This window comes from Oncorhynchus mykiss, chromosome 7 (genome assembly GCF_013265735.2).
Source record: "Oncorhynchus mykiss isolate Arlee chromosome 7, USDA_OmykA_1.1, whole genome shotgun sequence".
NCBI classification, from domain to species: domain Eukaryota; kingdom Metazoa; phylum Chordata; class Actinopteri; order Salmoniformes; family Salmonidae; genus Oncorhynchus; species Oncorhynchus mykiss.
The window spans coordinates 977,828-999,418 of NC_048571.1; the positions used below are offsets into that span (position 1 = coordinate 977,828).

At 43.3% G+C, this 21,591-nt stretch overlaps 2 protein-coding genes across 9 annotated transcripts in view; both read left to right on the top strand.

Annotated features, from left to right (window-relative positions):
- Positions 1–1,230: 1,230 nt before the first annotated feature.
- LOC110518202 lies at positions 1,231–2,533 on the top strand. The gene is made up of 3 exons (XM_021595879.2): positions 1,231–1,363; positions 1,657–1,762; positions 1,850–2,533. The coding sequence occupies exon 3, from the start codon at positions 1,880–1,882 to the stop codon at positions 2,435–2,437; it is 558 nt and encodes a 185-aa protein (XP_021451554.1). The 5' UTR covers positions 1,231–1,363; positions 1,657–1,762; positions 1,850–1,879; the 3' UTR covers positions 2,438–2,533.
- Positions 2,534–4,360: 1,827 nt separating this feature from the next.
- The window catches only part of LOC110496962 (vacuolar protein sorting-associated protein 8 homolog), a 118,858-nt gene continuing 101,627 nt past the window's right edge, over positions 4,361–21,591 (top strand). For 6 of the 8 annotated variants that reach the window (XM_036981974.1, XM_036981978.1, XM_036981977.1 and 3 more), the window contains exons 1-10: positions 4,361–4,545; positions 4,918–4,986; positions 5,174–5,304; positions 5,999–6,095; positions 6,303–6,335; positions 7,180–7,234; positions 7,433–7,438; positions 8,180–8,391; positions 8,496–8,563; positions 16,347–16,500. In XM_036981974.1, the coding sequence (XP_036837869.1) occupies positions 4,474–4,545; positions 4,918–4,986; positions 5,174–5,304; positions 5,999–6,095; positions 6,303–6,335; positions 7,180–7,234; positions 7,433–7,438; positions 8,180–8,391; positions 8,496–8,563; positions 16,347–16,500 (897 nt within the window). In that variant the 5' untranslated portion in view covers positions 4,361–4,473. The remainder of the gene's footprint in view (positions 4,546–4,917; positions 4,987–5,173; positions 5,305–5,998; positions 6,096–6,302; positions 6,336–7,179; positions 7,235–7,432; positions 7,439–8,179; positions 8,392–8,495; positions 8,564–16,346; positions 16,501–21,591) is intronic. The other 2 variants (XM_036981975.1, XM_036981980.1) reach the window with 1 other exon arrangement.

Consider the following 21,591-nt stretch of genomic DNA (forward strand, 5'->3'; position numbering starts at 1 on the left):
TACATTTTTAGACTTCTAAATTAATGATATATTATATACACATTGATTCTTGAAGAATGTAACTTTTAATTGAGCTTAGTTCAACTGTCGTACCCCATCAGAACCCAACATATAAGCTTGTTTTACTCCATTGTTTGTAAACAATGTAATTTTAATCAATGTCAGACTAATGTGCTATCTCCTTTTCTCTCTCTGAGCTGTCTGTGGTGCTGAATGCTGAATCTCTCTCTCTCCCCCACTGATGCGTGGTTTATGTATATATTTCTGAGGATTATGTGGTAACAATTGGGGCTTTAGAGAAAGAAACACATTATTCTCAAGGAAAGTTATCTTAAAAAGGGGATTATCCCATATTTCCTGCAGATCCTCTGCTAAAACACACACACACACACACACACACACACACACACACACACACACACACACACATGGTACATCCTCTCAGTAAAGCTTACACTGCTAGAGGGACTACTGTTTTCTGTCTGATGTCTTGTCTTACAGTGGGGCTTAAGTCTAGAGAAGTGACAGGCTGGCAGGCACAATATCCTAGATTACCCAAACTATACTGTACTGTCCTGTACTTAGAGGCCTATGCGAAGGAAATTGGTGCAGTATAAGACAACAGTAGTACAGTAGCATTTTGCCTGTGTGTATGTGTGTGTGTGAGTGCGTGTCTGTGTGCCTGCCTCTGCGCGTGTGTGCACACAGCACCCGTCTGTATGACCCCTACATAAGCCCCTCTCCGTGCTGGGAACTAGGAGATGAATCAGGCCCCTGAGGAATTCCATCTCTGCCAATTAGTGTTGCTGGTATCACAGCGTCTAGCATGAAACACTAGCTTGCAGCCAGAACCTAATGACCAGGGTTGGTATAAAAAGAGCACATGAATGATACAGTGATCAGGCCTCTTTACTTGTGAAAAGCATTATAATTGTTTATGTAGTAACCATAATTACAGTACTAACTTTTCCTGTATTCCTTTGCCTTGGGGCAACTGAATATGAGTTTAGGCTAGAGCAATTAAATATTGGATAACTTTTCAGTTAGTTAAAAAAAAAAACTATTTCACTTGCTCACTCCAACTTATCTACCACAAGCCTGTAGGTCTACCATCTCGAAATTCCTCATGCATATTTAAAAGTAACTCAACGAATAGTTATAAAGTAGGCTAGCTAACATTAGGAAGAAGATACATGCTCTCTACATAGAATTCCTAGGCGTTTGGCTTGGAGCAATTTCATGTAACACGTGGCGAACGTTGATGACGACGTTACCACGGTTACCAAGAATTTCCGATGTGACCGCTGATCCTCCGGTTCAAATAAAAGCCATATAGTTTGCCAACGTCCTACTAACAATTTTGGTAAGTTGAAGTAACGCTCTCACGAAGGAATTTTATGATAATGAAAGTTGCCTAAGTTAACACACTTCGTCATGGCTCAATTATTGCAACTTGACAGTAGTAGCTAACAAGCTAACTAAAGCTAGCTGGCTAGCTAGCTGAGGTCCTCTGTCCAGTTTGTTCATTGGTACTGACAGTGGCACTTGGCTTCGTTATTATTCGTTTTCTGGATGGAAATTATAAAGAATTACTGTTCATTCAAAGATTACATGTCCGTGCAACAATATCTTCTTCTTATTTCTGAATTAATACAGATAAAGTGGATCTGAAATGGACATCAATGATGTAGTAGTCCAGAAGCTTCACACATAGTATAGAACTGTGTTCTTCTCTATCAGAGTAATAGCTGGTGATCAAGAGGTAAGTGTCATTTATGTTTTACAGAATGGTATCTTCCACATTGCTATGGTTATTAGAGAATTGACATTGACCTCAATGACCGTACAGGTGAATGAAGACACTGGAGCCAGAGCCAAGATGGCAGCCATGGCAAGAAACATCTCCAAGGACTGGACCTACCTCTATGAGAGGCTCTTCTCCAAGCTGTCCGATGAGGGCTTCCACGACATGTGGAGCATTGGTGGCTTCCTCGTCGTATTCATCTTCTGCACCATCGTCATCACCCTGACTCTAGCTGTCATATTCAGCTGGTGCTGTGGCTGGTGCTTCGAACAGCCGATCCTGGGGTCCAGCAAGATCAGCGTGCTGCTCTCGCCACCAGAACTGTCCAGACAGAAGTCTATGCAGACACAGGCACCCAGTTTATCGAATCAGAGCCTGTCCAGACAGAAGTCTATGCAGACACAGACACCCAGTTTATCGAATCAGAGCCTGTCCAGACGGATATCCACCTCGAGGTCTGTGATGGATCCAAAGCATCCCATAGAGTCCGTTTGGAGTCCTGAGTCTGTGCCCGATGTGCAAAAGACTGAGAAAAGCAGCAAGAACAAGAAGCTTAAAGCTGGATCTGCGAAAGTAAAGAGTAAAATCCAACCTGCATCCAGGATTGTGAGGAACAGAGATGTACCAGTATAGCTTCGGGCTACCAGACCAAATCTGCTTTTGTACCTATGTGTCTGACGGACCTCTGTGACAGCCTCATTAGATGTTTCAAGTAAAGCCTTTCAATTTCAAGTTGTATTAGTCATCTGTGCAGGATACACTGTCCAATGAAACGCTTACTTGCATTTTTGCTTTCCTTACCAAAACGATCAGTGTTTTGGAAACACGTAAGGTTAGGCTTATATGTAGTTGTTGTAGACATTTAGTGTCAAACACAACATTATTTGCAAGGGGCCTGTCATTGATTTGTGCAAAAGACACATTTTTTATTTATTTATTTTGTATTTATTTTTTACCCCTTTTTCTCCCCAATTTCGTAGTATCCAATTGTTGTAGTAGCTACTATCTTGTCTCATTGCTACAACTCCCGTACGGGCTCGGGAGAGACGAAGGTTGAAAGTCATGCGTCCTCCGATACACAACCCAACCAAGCCGCACTGCTTCTTAACACAGCGCACATCCAACCCGGAAGCCAGCCGCACCAATGCGCCGGAGGAAACACCGTGCACCTGGCCACCTTGGTTAGCGTACACTGCGCCCAGCCCGCCACAGGAGTCGCTGGTGCGCGATGAGACAAGGACACCCCTACCGACCAAGCCCTCCCTAACCCGGGCGACGCTAGGCCAATTGTGCGTCGCCCCACGGACCTCCCGGTCGCAGCCGGTTACGACAGAGCCTGGGCACGAACCCAGGGACTCCGATGGCACAGCTGGCGCTGCAGTACAGCGCCCTTAACCACAAGACACATTTAAATGAAAAGGAGTCTCCGCACACTCAGGATCAATGCACAACTTTCAATTGATTTAGGCTGAGCATTCGGTCGTCAGACCTTCATCAGTGCACAAGTGCACAAGACACAGGCATCATCAACCAGGGTTGTGTAGGTTACTTTCTAAATGTAATCTATTACAGTTACTAGTCACCTGCCCAACACTGTAATTAGTAATGTAACTTTTGGATTACCAAAACTCAGTCATGTAATCTGATTACTTTCAGCTATTTTGGGATTAATTTCCCCATTAGAAGAAGACTTAAAAAGATCCATCAAACGCATTTGGTGTGTCGTCAGAGTGGTCTCTGATTGGTGGTCATCATTTGGTGTGTCATCATAGTGGTCTCTGATTGGTGGTCATCATTTGGTGTGTCATCATAGTGGTCTCTGATTGGTGGTCATCATTTGGTGTGTCATAGTGGTCTCTGACTTGTCATCAGACTCACTCAGGTGGAACAAAATTCTGTCAACGACAATGAGAATGTCATTATTTTGCTGTCTACTTCTAAAACATTTGAAGATGATAAGATGTTTTTTATCAAAGAAAATCTTGTTCAAACCACAGACTTTTAATTGGGATCACACTCAAAAGATTGGTCCCACTCATCACTTTCCCCTGTATTACTGAAATAGGACACAACGAGGCAGCATTTAGCTACTCTTGATCATTTCAACACCATGTTGTAGTTAGTCGGCCTATGTAGGCTGTGTTTCGGACTCCCCCTGCTGGTTAAAAGCTGCAATTGCATTTCACAGAATCTTCATCCCTCCACCGCACATTAACATCATCCAAAGAGCCCATATTCCTAAATGGTTTCAGATTCGGAGTGCTGATCGAGGATCAGTTTTGACCTGATCCTAGATTTGAGATTATGAATACGGGCCGAGGACTCCTGGAATACCAGAGAGAGTGAAACATATCTGGGAAATAGAGATGGGAAGCTAACTGGCAATACTGAACTAATTCATTTCACTCAACAAAAAAAAGGTGTGAATTATTATACAAAATCCACACTTTTTGTTGGTATTATTCGGTCAAGACAAAATGTTTCCGAACCTTTCCGAACACTGAACACACCCCTCGAGCCGTGACGTATCACGTGACACATCACGTGACACACCATTCTTCCGGTACAACAAGGAAGAGTGGAATCGGAGAGATGTGATACCGCTAACTTGCTAATAATCTAGATATTGTTTCGTTGTGTATCTATATTAATATATTTGACCTCTTACAATGTCAGAATCACCAGATACACGCAGTTTGGTTTCTGCGTCATCCCAGCTCAATTTAATGGAAATAGATACGGTGAGTGGGACTGTCGCGCTTATGGCTGTTTCTCAACAGTTTTTGGTTTTCTCGATAGATAGCTAAACCTAGCATTTTTGGGGGGATAGATGCGCTAAATATGAGAGTTTGTTTGTGCAATTAAAGCTGTAGCTAGCATTAGTCTTATTTCGCTGGTTGTCAAATGTGTAGCTTGCTAGTGGGCTACTTTGTTGTCCTTTCTTTGGCTTAGCACAGCCACGATATACGTTTAATATCCGATTAAAGATCGCTAGAACCATAGAATTAGGTAGAATAGTAATATAATGAGATGTCTATGACTAGAGCGACCACGGAGCTCGATAGACTTCATTGTGCTGAACACATATTGCATACCTTATCTATTCTCCTCAGATCGACGATAAAGAGTTTGACATTCCCCAAGTTGACACCCCGCCTACCCTGGAGAGCATCCTGAATGAGGTAACTGGCTCTCATCTTTCAATAACTACATATTCCATTTCAAATGCTGCAGGAATCTGACATCTTCTAGCTCCCCGACTTCTTACAGAACAATACAATGTTGTGTAAGGAAGTCAACACATTGGGGTAGCCAGCCCTACATCCATATCTGGGCTAACAGTTGTGATACTTCCGTCTCCTGTTTTAGCCTGAGGATGAGGAGGAGCCCTTCATCCTGGAGGACACGTGTCTGCTGAACACAGAGAACATCGACGCCCACTCCTGTGAGACCTCCTCACTGGCCAGCTCCGACAGCGGTGACCGCACACACCTCAAACGGTAACACACACACACACACTCTCTCAGCTATGTCTTACTATACTTGTGAGGGCTTTATGGGGACCAACAATTAATTCCCATTGAAAATGATATTTTCCCTAAACCTAACCCTTAATCCTAATCCTAACCTTAAACCTAACCTCTAAGCCTAAAATAGCCTTTTTACAAGTGAGGACTGGCAAAATGTCCTCACTTCTCTGAATTTTAGTTGGTTTGCTGTTCTAGTGAGGACTTCTGGTAAAAGGTCCTCACTTCTCTGAATTGTAGTTGGTTTGCTGTTCTAGTGAGGACTTCTGGTAAAATGTCCTCACTTCTCTGAATTGTAGTTGGTTTGCTGTTCTAGTGAGGACTGGTAAAATGTCCTCACTTCTCTGAATTGTAGTTGGTTTGCTGTTCTAGTGAGGACTTCTGGTAAAACACACACACAGTTTTGTATCGCTATCCTTGTGGGGACCAAAGAATTGATTCCCAATCCAACATCCTATTTTCCCGAACACTAAATGTAACCTTAACCCTTAACCTAACTCCTAATGGGCAGGTTTTGAGACCCTTCTGTGATGGGCTGTATTCAGCAGGTTACGTTATGCATTACAGGTACAGTTAACTGACATTTGTCGTCACAACTGAGATTCTAACTTAAGTGTGTGTGTGTGTGTGTGTGTGTGTGTGTGTGTGTGTGTGTGTGTGTGTGTAGGAAGAGGAAGACAGTGGAGCTCAGCACTACAGTCCATGGCTCTGTGCTCCGACACAGCATCCTGAAAGGCATCTCTGCTCAGATAGTCTCAGCCGCTGTGAGTCACACACACACACACACACCCACCACACTCACAACCAACACCACACACACAGAACCAACACCACACACACACACACCACCAACACCACACAACCAACACCACACACAAACACAACACGCACAACACAACACCACACAGCTTTCAATTTGTACATTTTGTCATGCATCACTGAAATGTACTTTTTCCTTCCTTGTTCTTCAGGACAAAGTAGATGCTGGACTGCCAACTGCAGTAGTAAGTACAGTCATCACATACTATACTGTAGTGCTGCTTTCACCCTTTCTACACTGTCTTCTCTCTGTTTCTACACTGTCTTCTCTCTGTTTCTACACTGTCTTCTCTCTGTTTCTACACTGTCTTCTCTCTGTTTCTACACTGTCTTCTCTCTGTTTCTACACTGTCTTTTCTCTGTTTCTACACTGTCTTCTCTCTGTTTCTACACTGTCTTCTCTCTGTTTCTACACTGTCTTCTCTCTGTTTCTACACTGTCTTCTCTCTGTTTCTACACTGTCTTCTCTCTGTTTCTACACTGTCTTCTCTCTGTTTCTACACTGTCTTCTCTCTGTTTCTACACTGTCTTCTCTCTGTTTCTACACTGTCTTCTCTCTGTTTCTACACTGTCTTTTCTCTGTTTCTACACTGTCTTCTCTCTGTTTCTACACTGTCTTCTCTCTGTTTCTACACTGTCTTCTCTCTGTTTCTACACTGTCTTCTCTCTGTTTCTACACGGTCTTCTCTCTGTTTCTACACGGTCTTCTCTCTGTTTCTACACGGTCTTCTCTCTGTTTCTACACGGTCTTCTCTCTGTTTCTACACGGTCTTCTCTCTGTTTCTACACGGTCTTCTCTCTGTTTCTACACGGTCTTCTCTCTGTTTCTACACGGTCTTCTCTCTGTTTCTACACGGCCTTCTCTCTGTTTCTACACGGCCTTCTCTCTGTTTCTACACTGTCTTCTCTCTGTTTCTACACTGGTCCTCTTCTCTAGTTAAATGTCTTCTCTCTTTCTAGACTGGTCCTCTTCTCTCTGTTTCTAGACTGGTCCTGTTCTCTAGTTCAATGTCTTCTCTCTGTTTCTAGACTGTGTCTGGTGTGATCGTAGTGGGAACGTCTCATGGCCTGGCTCTAGTGTTTGGTAAGTCCTTAACATATCAGTGATTAGTACTGCAGTCATATAATCATTGACATGAGCCAGTGCAATGCATGGTTAAGGACAAGGTAGTAACTAACTAACTAAGTTGAGGTTGTGTGAACTCTGAATTCAACTGAAGATTGTTATATATTTAGTTGGTTGTTGTCTCTCTGTCTGTCTGGGCTAACTCTGAATGGACAGGAAAAGGTACATTCTTCCAATAGCTCTGTGTCTCTCTCTCTGTCTCTCTCTCTCTCTCTGTCTCTCTCTTTGTCTCGATCTCTGTTTCTCTCTGTCTCTATCTCTCTGTCTCAGTCTCAGTCTCTCTCTCTTTCTCTGTCTCAACCTCAGGCTCGATCTCTGTCTCGATCTCTGTCTCTCTCTCTCTCTTTGTCTCGATCTCTGTTTCTCTCTGTCTCTATCTCTCTCTCTGTCTCAGTCTCTCTCTCTTTCTCTGTCTCAACCTCAGGCTCGATCTCTGTCTCTCTGTCTCTCTTTCTCTGTCTCTCTGTACAGTCATATTGTAGACATTGGGCTCAACATCGGCATGTTGTCATATTGTAGACATTGGGCTCAACATCGGCATGTTGTCATATTGTAGACATTGGGCTCAACATCGGCATGTTGTCATATTGTCTGCACGTGCTATTTCATTTCTCCGGGTGGTTTTTGAATAAGGTTGTTTGTCTGTGTCGTTCATCCGGCTGGTCCAGACATGTGTTGTTGTATGTAGTGTGGTTGTCATTCACTACTGTGTGCAGCATGTTTTTGGTTCATGCTGTCAGCAGAACATGTGTTTTGACTGATCTCCATATGTTTATAAAGACGGACTGTCCCAGTGTCTGTTGTTGTTCTATGACAGTATAAGAGTTAAGAGCGGCCTCTCCCATAGTGCTTGGCTCCACAGTGCGGTGCCTGATGGGTAATGCGGTTTTTTTTCTCCTTCAGATCTAAACCAGGCTCTCCGTTTGTGCTTGGGAAGCACGGCGACAGGGGCGGAGTACGGCGCCGTCTCCGCCCTCAGCATCAACCACGACTGCACCCGCCTGCTCTGTGGCTTCGCCAAGGGACATATCACCATGTGGGATCTGGCCAATGGGAAGCTTCTGCGAACCATTACCGACGCCCACCCACCCGGCACCGCCATCTTACATGTCAAGGTAGTCTGTCTGTGTACAAGTCAAGTTGAATTGAAACGTGTCTTCTGCTCAGATCGTCTCTATTGAACTCCTCGGTTGTCCCTCTCTCTCTCTCTCTCTCTCAGTTCACCGATGACCCTACGCTGGCAGTGTGCAACGACAGCGGTGGCTCTGTGTTTGAGCTGGCTTTCAGGTAATACTCATTTGTCTCCTCAGAGATTGTGTGTGTGTGAAGTTACCTGCAGTGACTGACAGGGGGCAGTATTGCTCTGCAGACACTAGGAGTGATGTGCTGGTTGACTCAACATGCAGTCCCCGCGGACACTGTGGGCGGGTGGGTTTAGGGCCGTGTAATATTGTGTGGATGAAGGGCGGGTGGGTGGCGTGCCGGTTGAATAAAGGGAAAACAATGCATCAAAACAATCCATAAATGTATAATTAGTTTGCATATCTATCGGCTACATTGAGTTTTATCTTTCCTTGTGTTTATCTGGCATTAGTGTGTAAGCGTCACTTTTAGGGCCAAATACAGTACAACCACATGAAGGTTTTATCTACAACTGCACTCTGGTGAACATGGTGTAGGTGGATATTTAAACCAATGGGTGGAAACAGAGGCAAACAGGACATTCTGTAGCCTGTTGCCGCCCACAAAAGACAAACAGGACATTCTGTAGCCTGTTGCAGCCCACAAAAGACAAACAGGACATTCTGTAGGCTGTTGCCGTCCACAAAAGACAAACGGGACATTCTGTAGCCTGTTGCCGCCCACAAAAGACAAACGGGACATTCTGTAGCCTGTTGCCGCCCACAAAAGACAAACGGGACATTCTGTAGCCTGTTGCCGCCCACAAAAGACAAACGGGACATTCTGTAGCCTGTTGCCGCCCACAAAAGACAAACGGGACATTCTGTAGCCTGTTGCCGCCCACAAAAGACAAACGGGACATTCTGTAGCCTGTTGCCGCCCACAAAAGACAAACGGGACATTCTGTAGCCTGTTGCCGCCCACAAAAGACAAACGGGACATTCTGTAGCCTGTTGCCGCCCACAAAAGACAAACGGGACATTCTGTAGCCTGTTGCCGCCCACAAAAGACAAACGGGACATTCTGTAGCCTGTTGCCGCCCACAAAAGACAAACGGGACATTCTGTAGCCTGTTGCCGCCCACAAAAGACAAACGGGACATTCTGTAGCCTGTTGCCGCCCACAAAAGACAAACGGGACATTCTGTAGCCTGTTGCCGCCCACAAAAGACAAACGGGACATTGTGTAGCCTGTTGCCGCCCACAAAAGACAAACGGGACAAAACATCAAAATAAAGAACAATAGTAGGCAGAAGCAACCAAACGTCTACCAAATACAAACACATCAAGACTATAACAGGCCCAGACTATAACAGGCCCAGACTTTAACAGGCCCAGACCATAACAGACTATACCAGGCCCATAATGTAACAGGCCCAGACCATAACAGACTATACCAGGCCCATAATGTAACAGGCCCAGACCATAACAGACTATACCAGGCCCATAATGTAACAGGCCCAGACCATAACAGACTATAACAGTCCCAGTCTGTAACACGCCCAGACTGTAACAGGCCCAGAATATAATATTTTAACATGCCCCGAATATAACAGGCCCAGACTTTAACAAACTATAGCAGGCCCAGACTATAACAGGCCCAGACTATAACAAACTATAGCAGGCCCAGACTATAACAGGCCCAGACTATAACAGACTATAACAGGCCCAGACTGTAACAGGCCCAGAAATGTAAATGTTTGTATTCTACTTGGTGACAGGAGAATGGTGGTTCAACATGATGAAAGGGCAGTAGAGAACTGCATCATCACAGTCTACTGTTCAACAGGCCTAAATATTCACTAAATACATCATCAGTCTACTGTTCAACAGGCCTAAATATTCACTAAATACATCATCAGTCTACTGTTCAACAGGCCTAAATATTCACTAAATACATCATCACAGTCTACTGTTCAACAGGCCTAAATATTCACTAAATACATCATCAGTCTACTGTTCAACAGGCCTAAATATTCACTAGATACATCAGTCTACTGTTCAACAGGCCTAAATATTCACTAGATACATCATCAGTCTACTGTTCAACAGGCCTAAATATTCACTAAATACATCATCAGTCTACTGTTCAACAGGCCTAAATATTCACTAAATACATCATCAGTCTACTGTTCAACAGGCCTAAATATTCACTAAATACATCATCAGTCTACTGTTCAACAGGCCTAAATATTCACTAGATACATCAGTCTACTGTTCAACAGGCCTAAATATTCACTAGATACATCAGTCTACTGTTCAACAGGCCTAAATATTCACTAGATACATCATCAGTCTACTGTTCAACAGGCCTAAATATTCACTAAATACATCATCAGTCTACTGTTCAACAGGCCTAAATATTCACTAAATACATCATCAGTCTACTGTTCAACAGGCCTAAATATTCACTAGATACATCATCACAGTCTACTGTTCAACAGGCCTAAATATTCACTAGATACATCATCACAGTCTACTGTTCAACAGGCCTAAATATTCACTAAATACATCATCATCAGTCTACTGTTCAACAGGCCTACATATTCACTAAATACATCATCAGTCTACTGTTCAACAGGCCTAAATATTCACTAGATACATCATCAGTCTACTGTTCAACAGGCCTAAATATTCACTAGATACATCATCAGTCTACTGTTCAACAGGCCTAAATATTCACTAAATACATCATCAGTCTACTGTTCAACAGGCCTAAATATTCACTAAATACATCATCAGTCTACTGTTCAACAGGCCTAAATATTCACTAAATACATCAGTCTACTGTTCAACAGGCCTAAATATTCACTAGATACATCATCAGTCTACTGTTCAACAGGCCTAAATATTCACTAGATACATCATCAGTCTACTGTTCAACAGGCCTAAATATTCACTAAATACATCATCAGTCTACTGTTCAACAGGCCTAAATATTCACTAAATACATCATCACAGTCTACTGTTCAACAGGCCTAAATATTCACTAGATACATCATCAGTCTACTGTTCAACAGGCCTAAATATTCACTAGATACATCATCAGTCTACTGTTCAACAGGCCTAAATATTCACTAAATACATCATCACAGTCTACTGTTCAACAGGCCTAAATATTCACTAGATACATCATCAGTCTACTGTTCAACAGGCCTAAATATTCACTAAATACATCAGTCTACTGTTCAACAGGCCTAAATATTCACTAGATACATCATCAGTCTACTGTTCAACAGGCCTAAATATTCACTAAATACATCATCACAGTCTACTGTTCAACAGGCCTAAATATTCACTAGATACATCATCAGTCTACTGTTCAACAGGCCTAAATATTCACTAAATACATCAGTCTACTGTTCAACAGGCCTAAATATTCACTAGATACATCATCAGTCTACTGTTCAACAGGCCTAAATATTCACTAGATACATCATCACAGTCTACTGTTCAACAGGCCTAAATATTCACTAAATACATCATCAGTCTACTGTTCAACAGGCCTAAATATTCACTAAATACATCATCAGTCTACTGTTCAACAGGCCTAAATATTCACTAAATACATCATCACAGTCTACTGTTCAACAGGCCTAAATATTCACTAGATACATCATCAGTCTACTGTTCAACAGGCCTAAATATTCACTAAATACATCAGTCTACTGTTCAACAGGCCTAAATATTCACTAGATACATCATCAGTCTACTGTTCAACAGGCCTAAATATTCACTAGATACATCATCACAGTCTACTGTTCAACAGGCCTAAATATTCACTAAATACATCATCAGTCTACTGTTCAACAGGCCTAAATATTCACTAAATACATCATCAGTCTACTGTTCAACAGGCCTAAATATTCACTAAATACATCATCAGTCTACTGTTCAACAGGCCTAAATATTCACTAGATACATCATCACAGTCTACTGTTCAACAGGCCTAAATATTCACTAAATACATCAGTCTACTGTTCAACATGCCTAAATATTCACTAGATACATCATCAGTCTACTGTTCAACAGGCCTAAAATATTCACTAAATACATCATCAGTCTACTGTTCAACAGGCCTAAATATTCACTAGATACATCATCAGTCTACTGTTCAACAGGCCTAAATATTCACTAAATACATCAGTCTACTGTTCAACAGGCCTAAATATTCACTAAATACATCACAGTCTACTGTTCAACAGGCCTAAAATATTCACTAGATACATCAGTCTACTGTTCAACAGGCCTAAATATTCACTAGATACATCAGTCTACTGTTCAACAGGCCTAAATATTCACTAGATACATCAGTCTACTGTTCAACAGACCTAAATATTCACTAGATACATCAGTCTACTGTTCAACAGGTCTAAATATTCACTAAATACATCAGTCTACTGTTCAACAGGCCTAAATATTCACTAAATACATCATCACAGTCTACTGTTCAACAGGCCTAAATATTCACTAGATACATCAGTCTACTGTTCAACAGGCCTAAATATTCACTAAATACATCATCACAGTCTACTGTTCAACAGGCCTAAATATTCACTAAATACATCATCAGTCTACTGTTCAACAGGCCTAAATATTCACTAAATACATCATCACAGTCTACTGTTCAACAGGCCTAAATATTCACTAAATACATCATCAGTCTACTGTTCAACAGGCCTAAATATTCACTAAATACATCATCAGTCTACTGTTCAACAGGCCTAAATATTCACTAAATACATCAGTCTACTGTTCAACAGGCCTAAATATTCACTAGATACATCATCAGTCTACTGTTCAACAGGCCTAAATATTCACTAGATACATCATCAGTCTACTGTTCAACAGGCCTAAATATTCACTAAATACATCATCAGTCTACTGTTCAACAGGCCTAAATATTCACTAAATACATCATCACAGTCTACTGTTCAACAGGCCTAAATATTCACTAGATACATCATCAGTCTACTGTTCAACAGGCCTAAATATTCACTAGATACATCATCAGTCTACTGTTCAACAGGCCTAAATATTCACTAAATACATCATCACAGTCTACTGTTCAACAGGCCTAAATATTCACTAGATACATCATCAGTCTACTGTTCAACAGGCCTAAATATTCACTAAATACATCAGTCTACTGTTCAACAGGCCTAAATATTCACTAGATACATCATCAGTCTACTGTTCAACAGGCCTAAATATTCACTAAATACATCATCACAGTCTACTGTTCAACAGGCCTAAATATTCACTAGATACATCAGTCTACTGTTCAACAGGCCTACATATTCACTAAATACATCAGTCTACTGTTCAACAGGCCTACATATTCATGTTGGGTTAGGGTCAGGTTAGGGTCGTGTTGGGTTAGGGTTAGGGTCGTGTTGGGTTAGGGTTAGGTTAGGGTTGGGTCAGGGTCGTGTTGGGTTAGGGTTAGGGTCGTGTTGGGTTAGGGTCGTGTTGGGTTAGGGTCAGGTTAGGGTCGTGTTGGGTTAGGGTCGTGTTGGGTTAGGGTCGTGTTGGGTTAGGGTCAGGTTAGGGTCATGTTGGGTTAGGGTCGTGTTGGGTTAGAGTCAGGTTAGGGTCGTGTTGGGTTAGGGTCGTGTTGGGTTAGGGTCAGGTTAGGGTCGTGTTGGGTTAGGGTCGTGTTGGGTTAGGGTCAGGTTAGGGTCGTGTTGGGTTAGGGTCGTGTTGGGTTAGGGTCGTGTTGGGTTAGGGTCAGGTTAGGGTCATGTTGGGTTAGGGTCGTGTTGGGTTAGAGTCAGGTTAGGGTCGTGTTGGGTTAGGGTCGTGTTGGGTTAGGGTCAGGTTAGGGTCGTGTTGGGTTAGGGTCGTGTGGGGTTAGGGTCGTGTGGGGTTAGGGTCGTTTTGGGTTAGGGTCGTGTTGGGTTAGGTTAGGGTCGTGTTAGGGTTGGGTTAGGGTCGTGTGGGGTTAGGGTTGGGTGTGGTTAGGGTTAGGGTCTGGTGGGGTTAGGGTTGGGTGTGGTTAGGGTTAGGTTAGGGTCATGTGGGGTTAGGGGTGAGGTTAGGTTAGGGTGGGGTTAGGTTAGGGTCGCGTGGGGTTAGAGTGGGTTGGGTTAGAGTGGGGTTAGGCTGGGGTTAAGTTAGGGTGGGGTTAGGTTAGGGGTCGGGTTAGGTTAGGGTTAACGTCTGGTGTGGGCGGTTGTGGACGGAAATCATCTCCCAGTGTCTGGAGGAAAGCAGACTGAACCAGGTTTTACTCTTGGATTTTGCCTGTGCTTAGCTACATTACATGAATGGGTTTATCCTGAAAGATGACAAGCATACTCATAACATGATGCAGCCACCACTATGCTTTAAAATATGGAGAGTGGTACTCGGTAATGTGTCTTTTTTTTGCAGTATAACTTTAGTGCCGTGTTGCAAACAGGAAGCATGTTTTGTAATATTTGTATTCTGTACAGGCTTCCTTTTCACTCAATGAGGTTATTATTGTGGAGTAACTACGATGTTGTTGACCCATCCTCAGTTTTCTCCCAACACAGCCATTAAACTCTGTAACCGTTTTAAAGTCACCATTGGCCTCATGGTGAAATCCATGAGCAGTTTCCTTCCTCTCCGGCAACTGAGTTAGGAAGGACGCCTGTATCTTTGTAGTGACACCATCCATATTGTAATTAATAACTTCACCATGCTGAAAGGAATAGTCAATGTCTTATTTTTACCCATCTACCAATAGGTGCCCTTCTTTGTGAGACATTGGAAAACCTCCCTGGTCTTTGTGGTTGAATCTGTGTTTGAAATTCTTTGCTCTACTGAAGGGACCTTACAGATAATTGTATGAGTTGGGTACAGAGATGAGGTACACACTACTATTGCAACTTATGGGACTTGTTTAAGCACATTTTTACTCCAGTACTTATTTCGGCTTGCAATAACAAAGGGGTTGATTACTTATTGACTCAAAACATTTCAGCTTTTCATGTTCAATTAATTCATAAAAATAATAAAATAAAATAAAAATCCACTTTGACATTATGTGGTATTGTGACAAAAACATCTAAAAGCAATCCATTTTAAATTCGGGCTGTAACACAACAGAATGTGGTAGGATGTCGAGGGGTGTGAATACTTTCTGAAGGCTCTGTAGTTGGTTTATTTTGGACCCTCACATGGTCTTCCTATACATTCAAGCACCCCTGTCACTGTCTGTAACCACAGTCTAACAGTACATTATTTTAATGAGGTATTACAGCGAGACAGGGTGTGTGTGTGTGTGTGTGTGTGTGTGTAATGAGGTATTACAGTGAGACAGAATGACCCCTGCTCTGTTTGACATTATTATACAAAGCTGTCTCTCTTATTCAGGTCAGATTAATGGAAATGGGGGGAGAAGTACTTTTTTTGGTTTTCTGGCTTCTCTAAGGCTGTGTCCCAAATGGCTCCCTATAAAGTGCACTACATCTGACCAGGGCCCATAGGGTGCCGTTTGGGACTCATCCACTCTGTTCTGTACTGCGTGTGTGTATGTCAGAATGTGAGGGCTTTAGGGGAAATAGGATATTCAATATTGTTCTAATGAACCACAGTCCTACTTTGGGACTGGAGTTATGTTTATTTTGTTAGTCTGTGAGGAGCTTGTTTTTGTATATCTTTAGTTGTTTTGTTCTCTCTCACTCTCCTTTCCCTCCTCCCTCTTCTCTCTACCCTCCTCCCTCTTCTCTCTACCCTCCTCCCTCTTCTCTCTCCCCTCCTCCCTCTTCTCCCCCTCTTTCCTCTCGCTCTCCCTCCTCTCTCTGTCTCTCCTCCCTCCTCTCTCTTCTCTCCTCCCTCCTCTCTTTCTCTCCCCCCTCCTCTCTCTTCTCTCCTCCCTCCTCTCTCTCCCCCCTCCTCTCTCTCTCTCTCTCTGTGTGTAGGAGGTTGATGGGGATGCGTACATGTGAGTCTCGTTGTCTGTTCAGTGGCTCTAAGGGAGAGGTGTGTAATGTGGAGCCTCTCCTCACCGCCCCGGACCTGAAGGATCACCCCATCACACAGTACTCTCTCCTGGCCATGGCCTCTCTTACTAAGGTAAACCCTGTACCAGGTTTCCCCAACTGGCGACAATTATTTGACCCCCCCCCCTTGTTTTCTGAGCAAAAAAAAATACAACTTATTTTTATAAAAATATTTTATTGTTGGACAAAAAAAACTGTAAAATCACCAGCAAATCAGCTCCAAATGATTTTAATTTTGGAAATATGTTCCCTAGTTTATTAGGTACACCCCCCCCCCCCGTTCACCAAAATGGTTTGCTCCTACAGACAGTTTAGTCATGTGGCTTGGTATATAAAGCAGGCATCAAGGCATTCAGTTACTGTTGGATTGAACGTTAGAATGGTCTAAATGACCTAAGCAACTCTCAGAAACTGACAGCCTCCTGGGCTTTTCACGCACGACGCTCTAGTGTTTACCGGGAATGGTGTGACAAACAAAACATCCAGTCAGCCGAAGTCCTGTGGGAGAAAACAGCTCGTTGAAGGAGAATGGTAAGAATCGTGGGAACTAACAGGCTGGCCACAAACAAGCAAATAATGGCATCTGAACGGCCTCTCGGAACACACAACTCATCGCTCCTTGTCACGGATGGGCTATCGCAGCAGACGACCACACCGGGGTCCTATCAGCTACAAACAAGGAGAAACTGCTGCAGTGGGCAGGCCATCACCAACACTGCTGCAGTGGGCAGGCCATCACCAACACTGCTGCAGTGGGCAGGCCATCACCAACACTGCTGCAGTGGGCAGGCCATCACCAACACTGACAGTTAAGTAGTGGAAAAACACTGCCTGGTCTGATGAATGTTTCGCCATGGTGATGGCAGTCAGGATGTGGTGTAAGCAGTCATGACCTCTGCCTGGGGTCAAAGGTAAAGACTGGTGGTGTATTCCTGCCACGCGTTAGGGTTCCTATTCCTGCCACGCGTTAGGGTCCCTATTCTTGCCACGCGTTAGGGTCCCTATTCCTGCCACGCGTTAGGGTTCCTATTCCTGCCACGCGTTAGGGTCCCTATTCCTGCCACGCGTTAGGGTCTCTATTCCTGCCACGCGTTAGGGTCCCTATTCCTGCCACGCGTTAGGGTCCCTATTCCTGCCACGCGTTAGGGTCCCTATTCTTGCCACGCGTTAGGGTCCCTATTCCTGCCACGCGTTAGGGTCCCTATTCCTGCCACGCGTTAGGGTCCCTATTCCTGCCACGCGTTAGGGTCCCTATTCCTGCCACGCGTTAGGGTCCCTATTCCTGCCACGCGTTAGGGTCCCTATTCCTGCCACGCGTTAGGGTCCCTATTCCTGCCACGCGTTAGGGTCCCTATTCCTGCCACGCGTTAGGGTCCCTATTCCTGCCACGCGTTAGGGTCCCTATTCCTGCCACGCGTTAGGGTCCCTTGATACCAATTGAGCAATGTTTCCATGTCCTGGAAAATTCAGGCTGTTCTGGAGGCAAAGGGGGGGGTCTGACCCAGTACTAGATGGTTTACCTAATAAACTGGCCACAGAGTGTACGTGATCGTATTAAAAATGTAAGCAAGGTTTGAAATGATTATGTTTAAGTCATGTTATCTGTTTGGGCTTCTTGCGGTCAATTTGCAGTCTAGAAATGATTTGTAATTATGTTCTGGACCCCTGACCATCTGCTAAAGAATTAACAGCCCTGCAGCTGAATCCTACACAGTACACACTATACACTACACCCTTCACCCTACACACTTCACACTTCACACTACACACTACACGCTACACACTATACACTATACACTACACACTACACCCGACACACTATACACTACACACTATACACTACACCCTACACACTATACCCTACACACTATACCCTACACACTATACACTACACGCTACACACTATACACTATACACTACACACTACACCCGACACACTATACACTACACCCTACACACTATACCCTACACACTACACGCTACACACTACACACTATACACTATACACTATACACTATACACTACACACTACGCACTACACACTATACACTATACACTACACACTACACCCGACACACTATACACTATACACTACACACTACACGCTACACACTATACACTACACTACACCCTATACACTACACACTACACCCTATACCCTATACCCTATACCCTATACCCTATACCCTATACACTACACACTACACACTACACACTATACACTATGCACTACATCCTACACCCTATACACTACCCCCTACACACTATACACTACACCCTACACCCTACACGCTATACACTACACTCTATACCCTATACACTACACACTATACACTACACACTATACACTATACACTACACACTATACACTACACACTACACGCTATACACTACACCCTACACACTATACCCTACACACTATACCCTACACACTATACACTACCCCCTACACACTATACACTACACCCTACACGCTACACACTACACCCTACACGCTATACACTACACCCTATACCCTATACACTACACACTATACACTACACACTATACACTACACACTATACACTACACACTATACACTACACCCTACACACTATACACTACACACTATACACTACACACTATACACTATACCCTACACACTATACACTACACCCTACACACTATACACTACACCCTACACACTATACACTACACACTATACACTACACCCTACACACTATACACTACACACTATACACTACACACTACACACTATACACTATACCCTACACCCTACACACTACACCCTACACGCTATACCCTATACGCTATACACTACACCCTATACCCTACACACTACACCCTACACCCTACACGCTACACACTACACACTATACCCTACACACTATACCCTACACACTATACACTATACACTATACACTATACACTACACCATACACACTACACCATACACCCTACACACTACACCCTACACACTATACACTACACACTATACACTATACACTACACCCTATACCCTATACACTACACACTATACACTACACCATACACTACACCATACACCCTACACACTACACGCTACACACTACACACTATACCCTATACACTATACACTATACACTACCCCCTACACACTATACACTACACCCTACACGCTACACACTACACCCTACACGCTATACACTACACCCTATACCCTATACACTACACACTATACCCTATACCCTAAACACTATACACTACACACTACACACTACACCATACACCCTACACACTACACCCTACACCAGGGGTGTCAAAGTCAAATGGACGGAGGGCCAAATAAAAAAATCAGCTACAAGACGAGGGCCGGACTGTTCGAATGTTCATTGAAAATTTTTTAAATGACGCATATAGTCTAGTGAACCTAATTGAACCTACTGAAAACCTAACAAATATATTACAATATGATCAGATAAATAAAGCAATATTTTCTTATGGCTCTGTCAGTAATCTTTAATTTTCAACAGACACAAAAGACAAATTTCCTTTATATAAATATCCCCATAACATGAACATTAAATGAAAGAAACCGGTATTCAAGGCACCATCAGTAGACTATATTTTCTATTTTAGCAAAAGTGGGCTAAATTTACTTTAAAGAAAAAACAATAATAGCAATTTTCTATCATCCACTCAACTGAAATATTTTTAAAATATAATTGGATTGAAATACAAAAAAATAAAGTGCAAAAATCTATTAATCAAAAACAACACTTTGTTTAAGGAGAAGTAACATGCAGTGAAAACAAATATTAAATTTTAACTTTTAAACTTGAACTGAGTAAAAACTCTAAATATGTGATTGCACAGTAATGTTCACTTGTTTGAGGTTGAGGGTGATACTTGGTGGTGTCCCATCTTTTCCACAAGTTCATCAATGTTCGGGGTAAGGCTCTGAGCTGAAGAAATCCTCAGAATTGAGTGGAGGTGTTCAGCAGTAAGTCGACTTCTGTGTGATGTTTTGTTCAGGTTCATCAAAGAAAACAGTTGTTCACACAGGTATGTGCTGCCAAACATAGACAACGTTTGAGCAGCCTGGATGCGCAGCTGGGGCATTGTGCCGGGGAGGAAACGGGCGAACTCCGCAGCACCCACTGCCGCATATTTTGCCCTCAGTGCATCATTGCATTGGAGGTCAATCAACTCCATTTGGAGGTTTGGTGGTGAGCTTTCCACGTCAACAGCAAATGGGTTACCGAGCAGTTCCAACCTGCTTTTTTGTGCTTCAAAGTCAGCAAATCGGCGTCGAAAGTCAGCGGCAAGCATACCTATTTTATCAGCCAACTGTGTGCTCGGGAACGCACTGGTAGAGAGCTTCTCTTTCATGGTCTGGCAGCTGGGAAAGTGGCTCAAATTTTCTTTCCGCATCTGCGTCTCCCACAGAGTCAGTTTGGTTTTAAATGCCTTCACTGTACTGTACATATCAGAGATGACACGATCCCGACCCTGCAGCTGCAAGTTTATTGCATTCAGATGACTCGTAATGTCACACAGAAAAGCCATTTCACACAGAAACATTTCGTCTCGGAGTTGTGTTGTGTCTTTCCCTTTGCTGTCCAAGAACAGACAAATCTCCTCACGAAGCTCGAAACATCTTTGAAGCACCTTTCCCTGGCTTAGCCATCGCACCTCTGTGTGATAAGGCAAATCACCATGCTCCGTTTCTAACTCCGTCAGAAATGCCTTGAACTGGCGGTGATTCAAACCTTTGGCTCTGATAAAGTTAACTGTGCGCGTGATGATGCTCATTACATGCTCCATTTTCAAGGCTTTACCGCACAACGCTTCCTGGTGTATGATACAATGATAAGCTGTCAGCTCACCTGTCGCGTTTTCCTCTTGCATCTTTTCCCGTATCTTCGCCACCAGTCCGCTCCTGTGTCCACACATCGCAGGTGCTCCGTCGGTTGTCAAACCCACAAGTTTTTCCCAAGGCAGCTCCATCTCATTTACACATCTTGACACCTCTTCATACAAATCATGCCCCGTAGTTGTGCCATGCATAGGACGTAAAGCCAAAAACTCCTCTGTCACGCTTAGGTTGGAGTCCACTCCGCGGATGAAAATTGACAACTGGGCAATGTCAGAAATGTCGGTGCTCTCATCCACAGCCAAGGAA

What these genes read in the sequence shown, in the direction of transcription:
- LOC110518202 (XM_021595879.2), top strand. Translation starts at nt 1,880, where the DNA reads ATGGCAGCCATGGCAAGAAACATCTCCAAGGACTGGACCTACCTCTAT.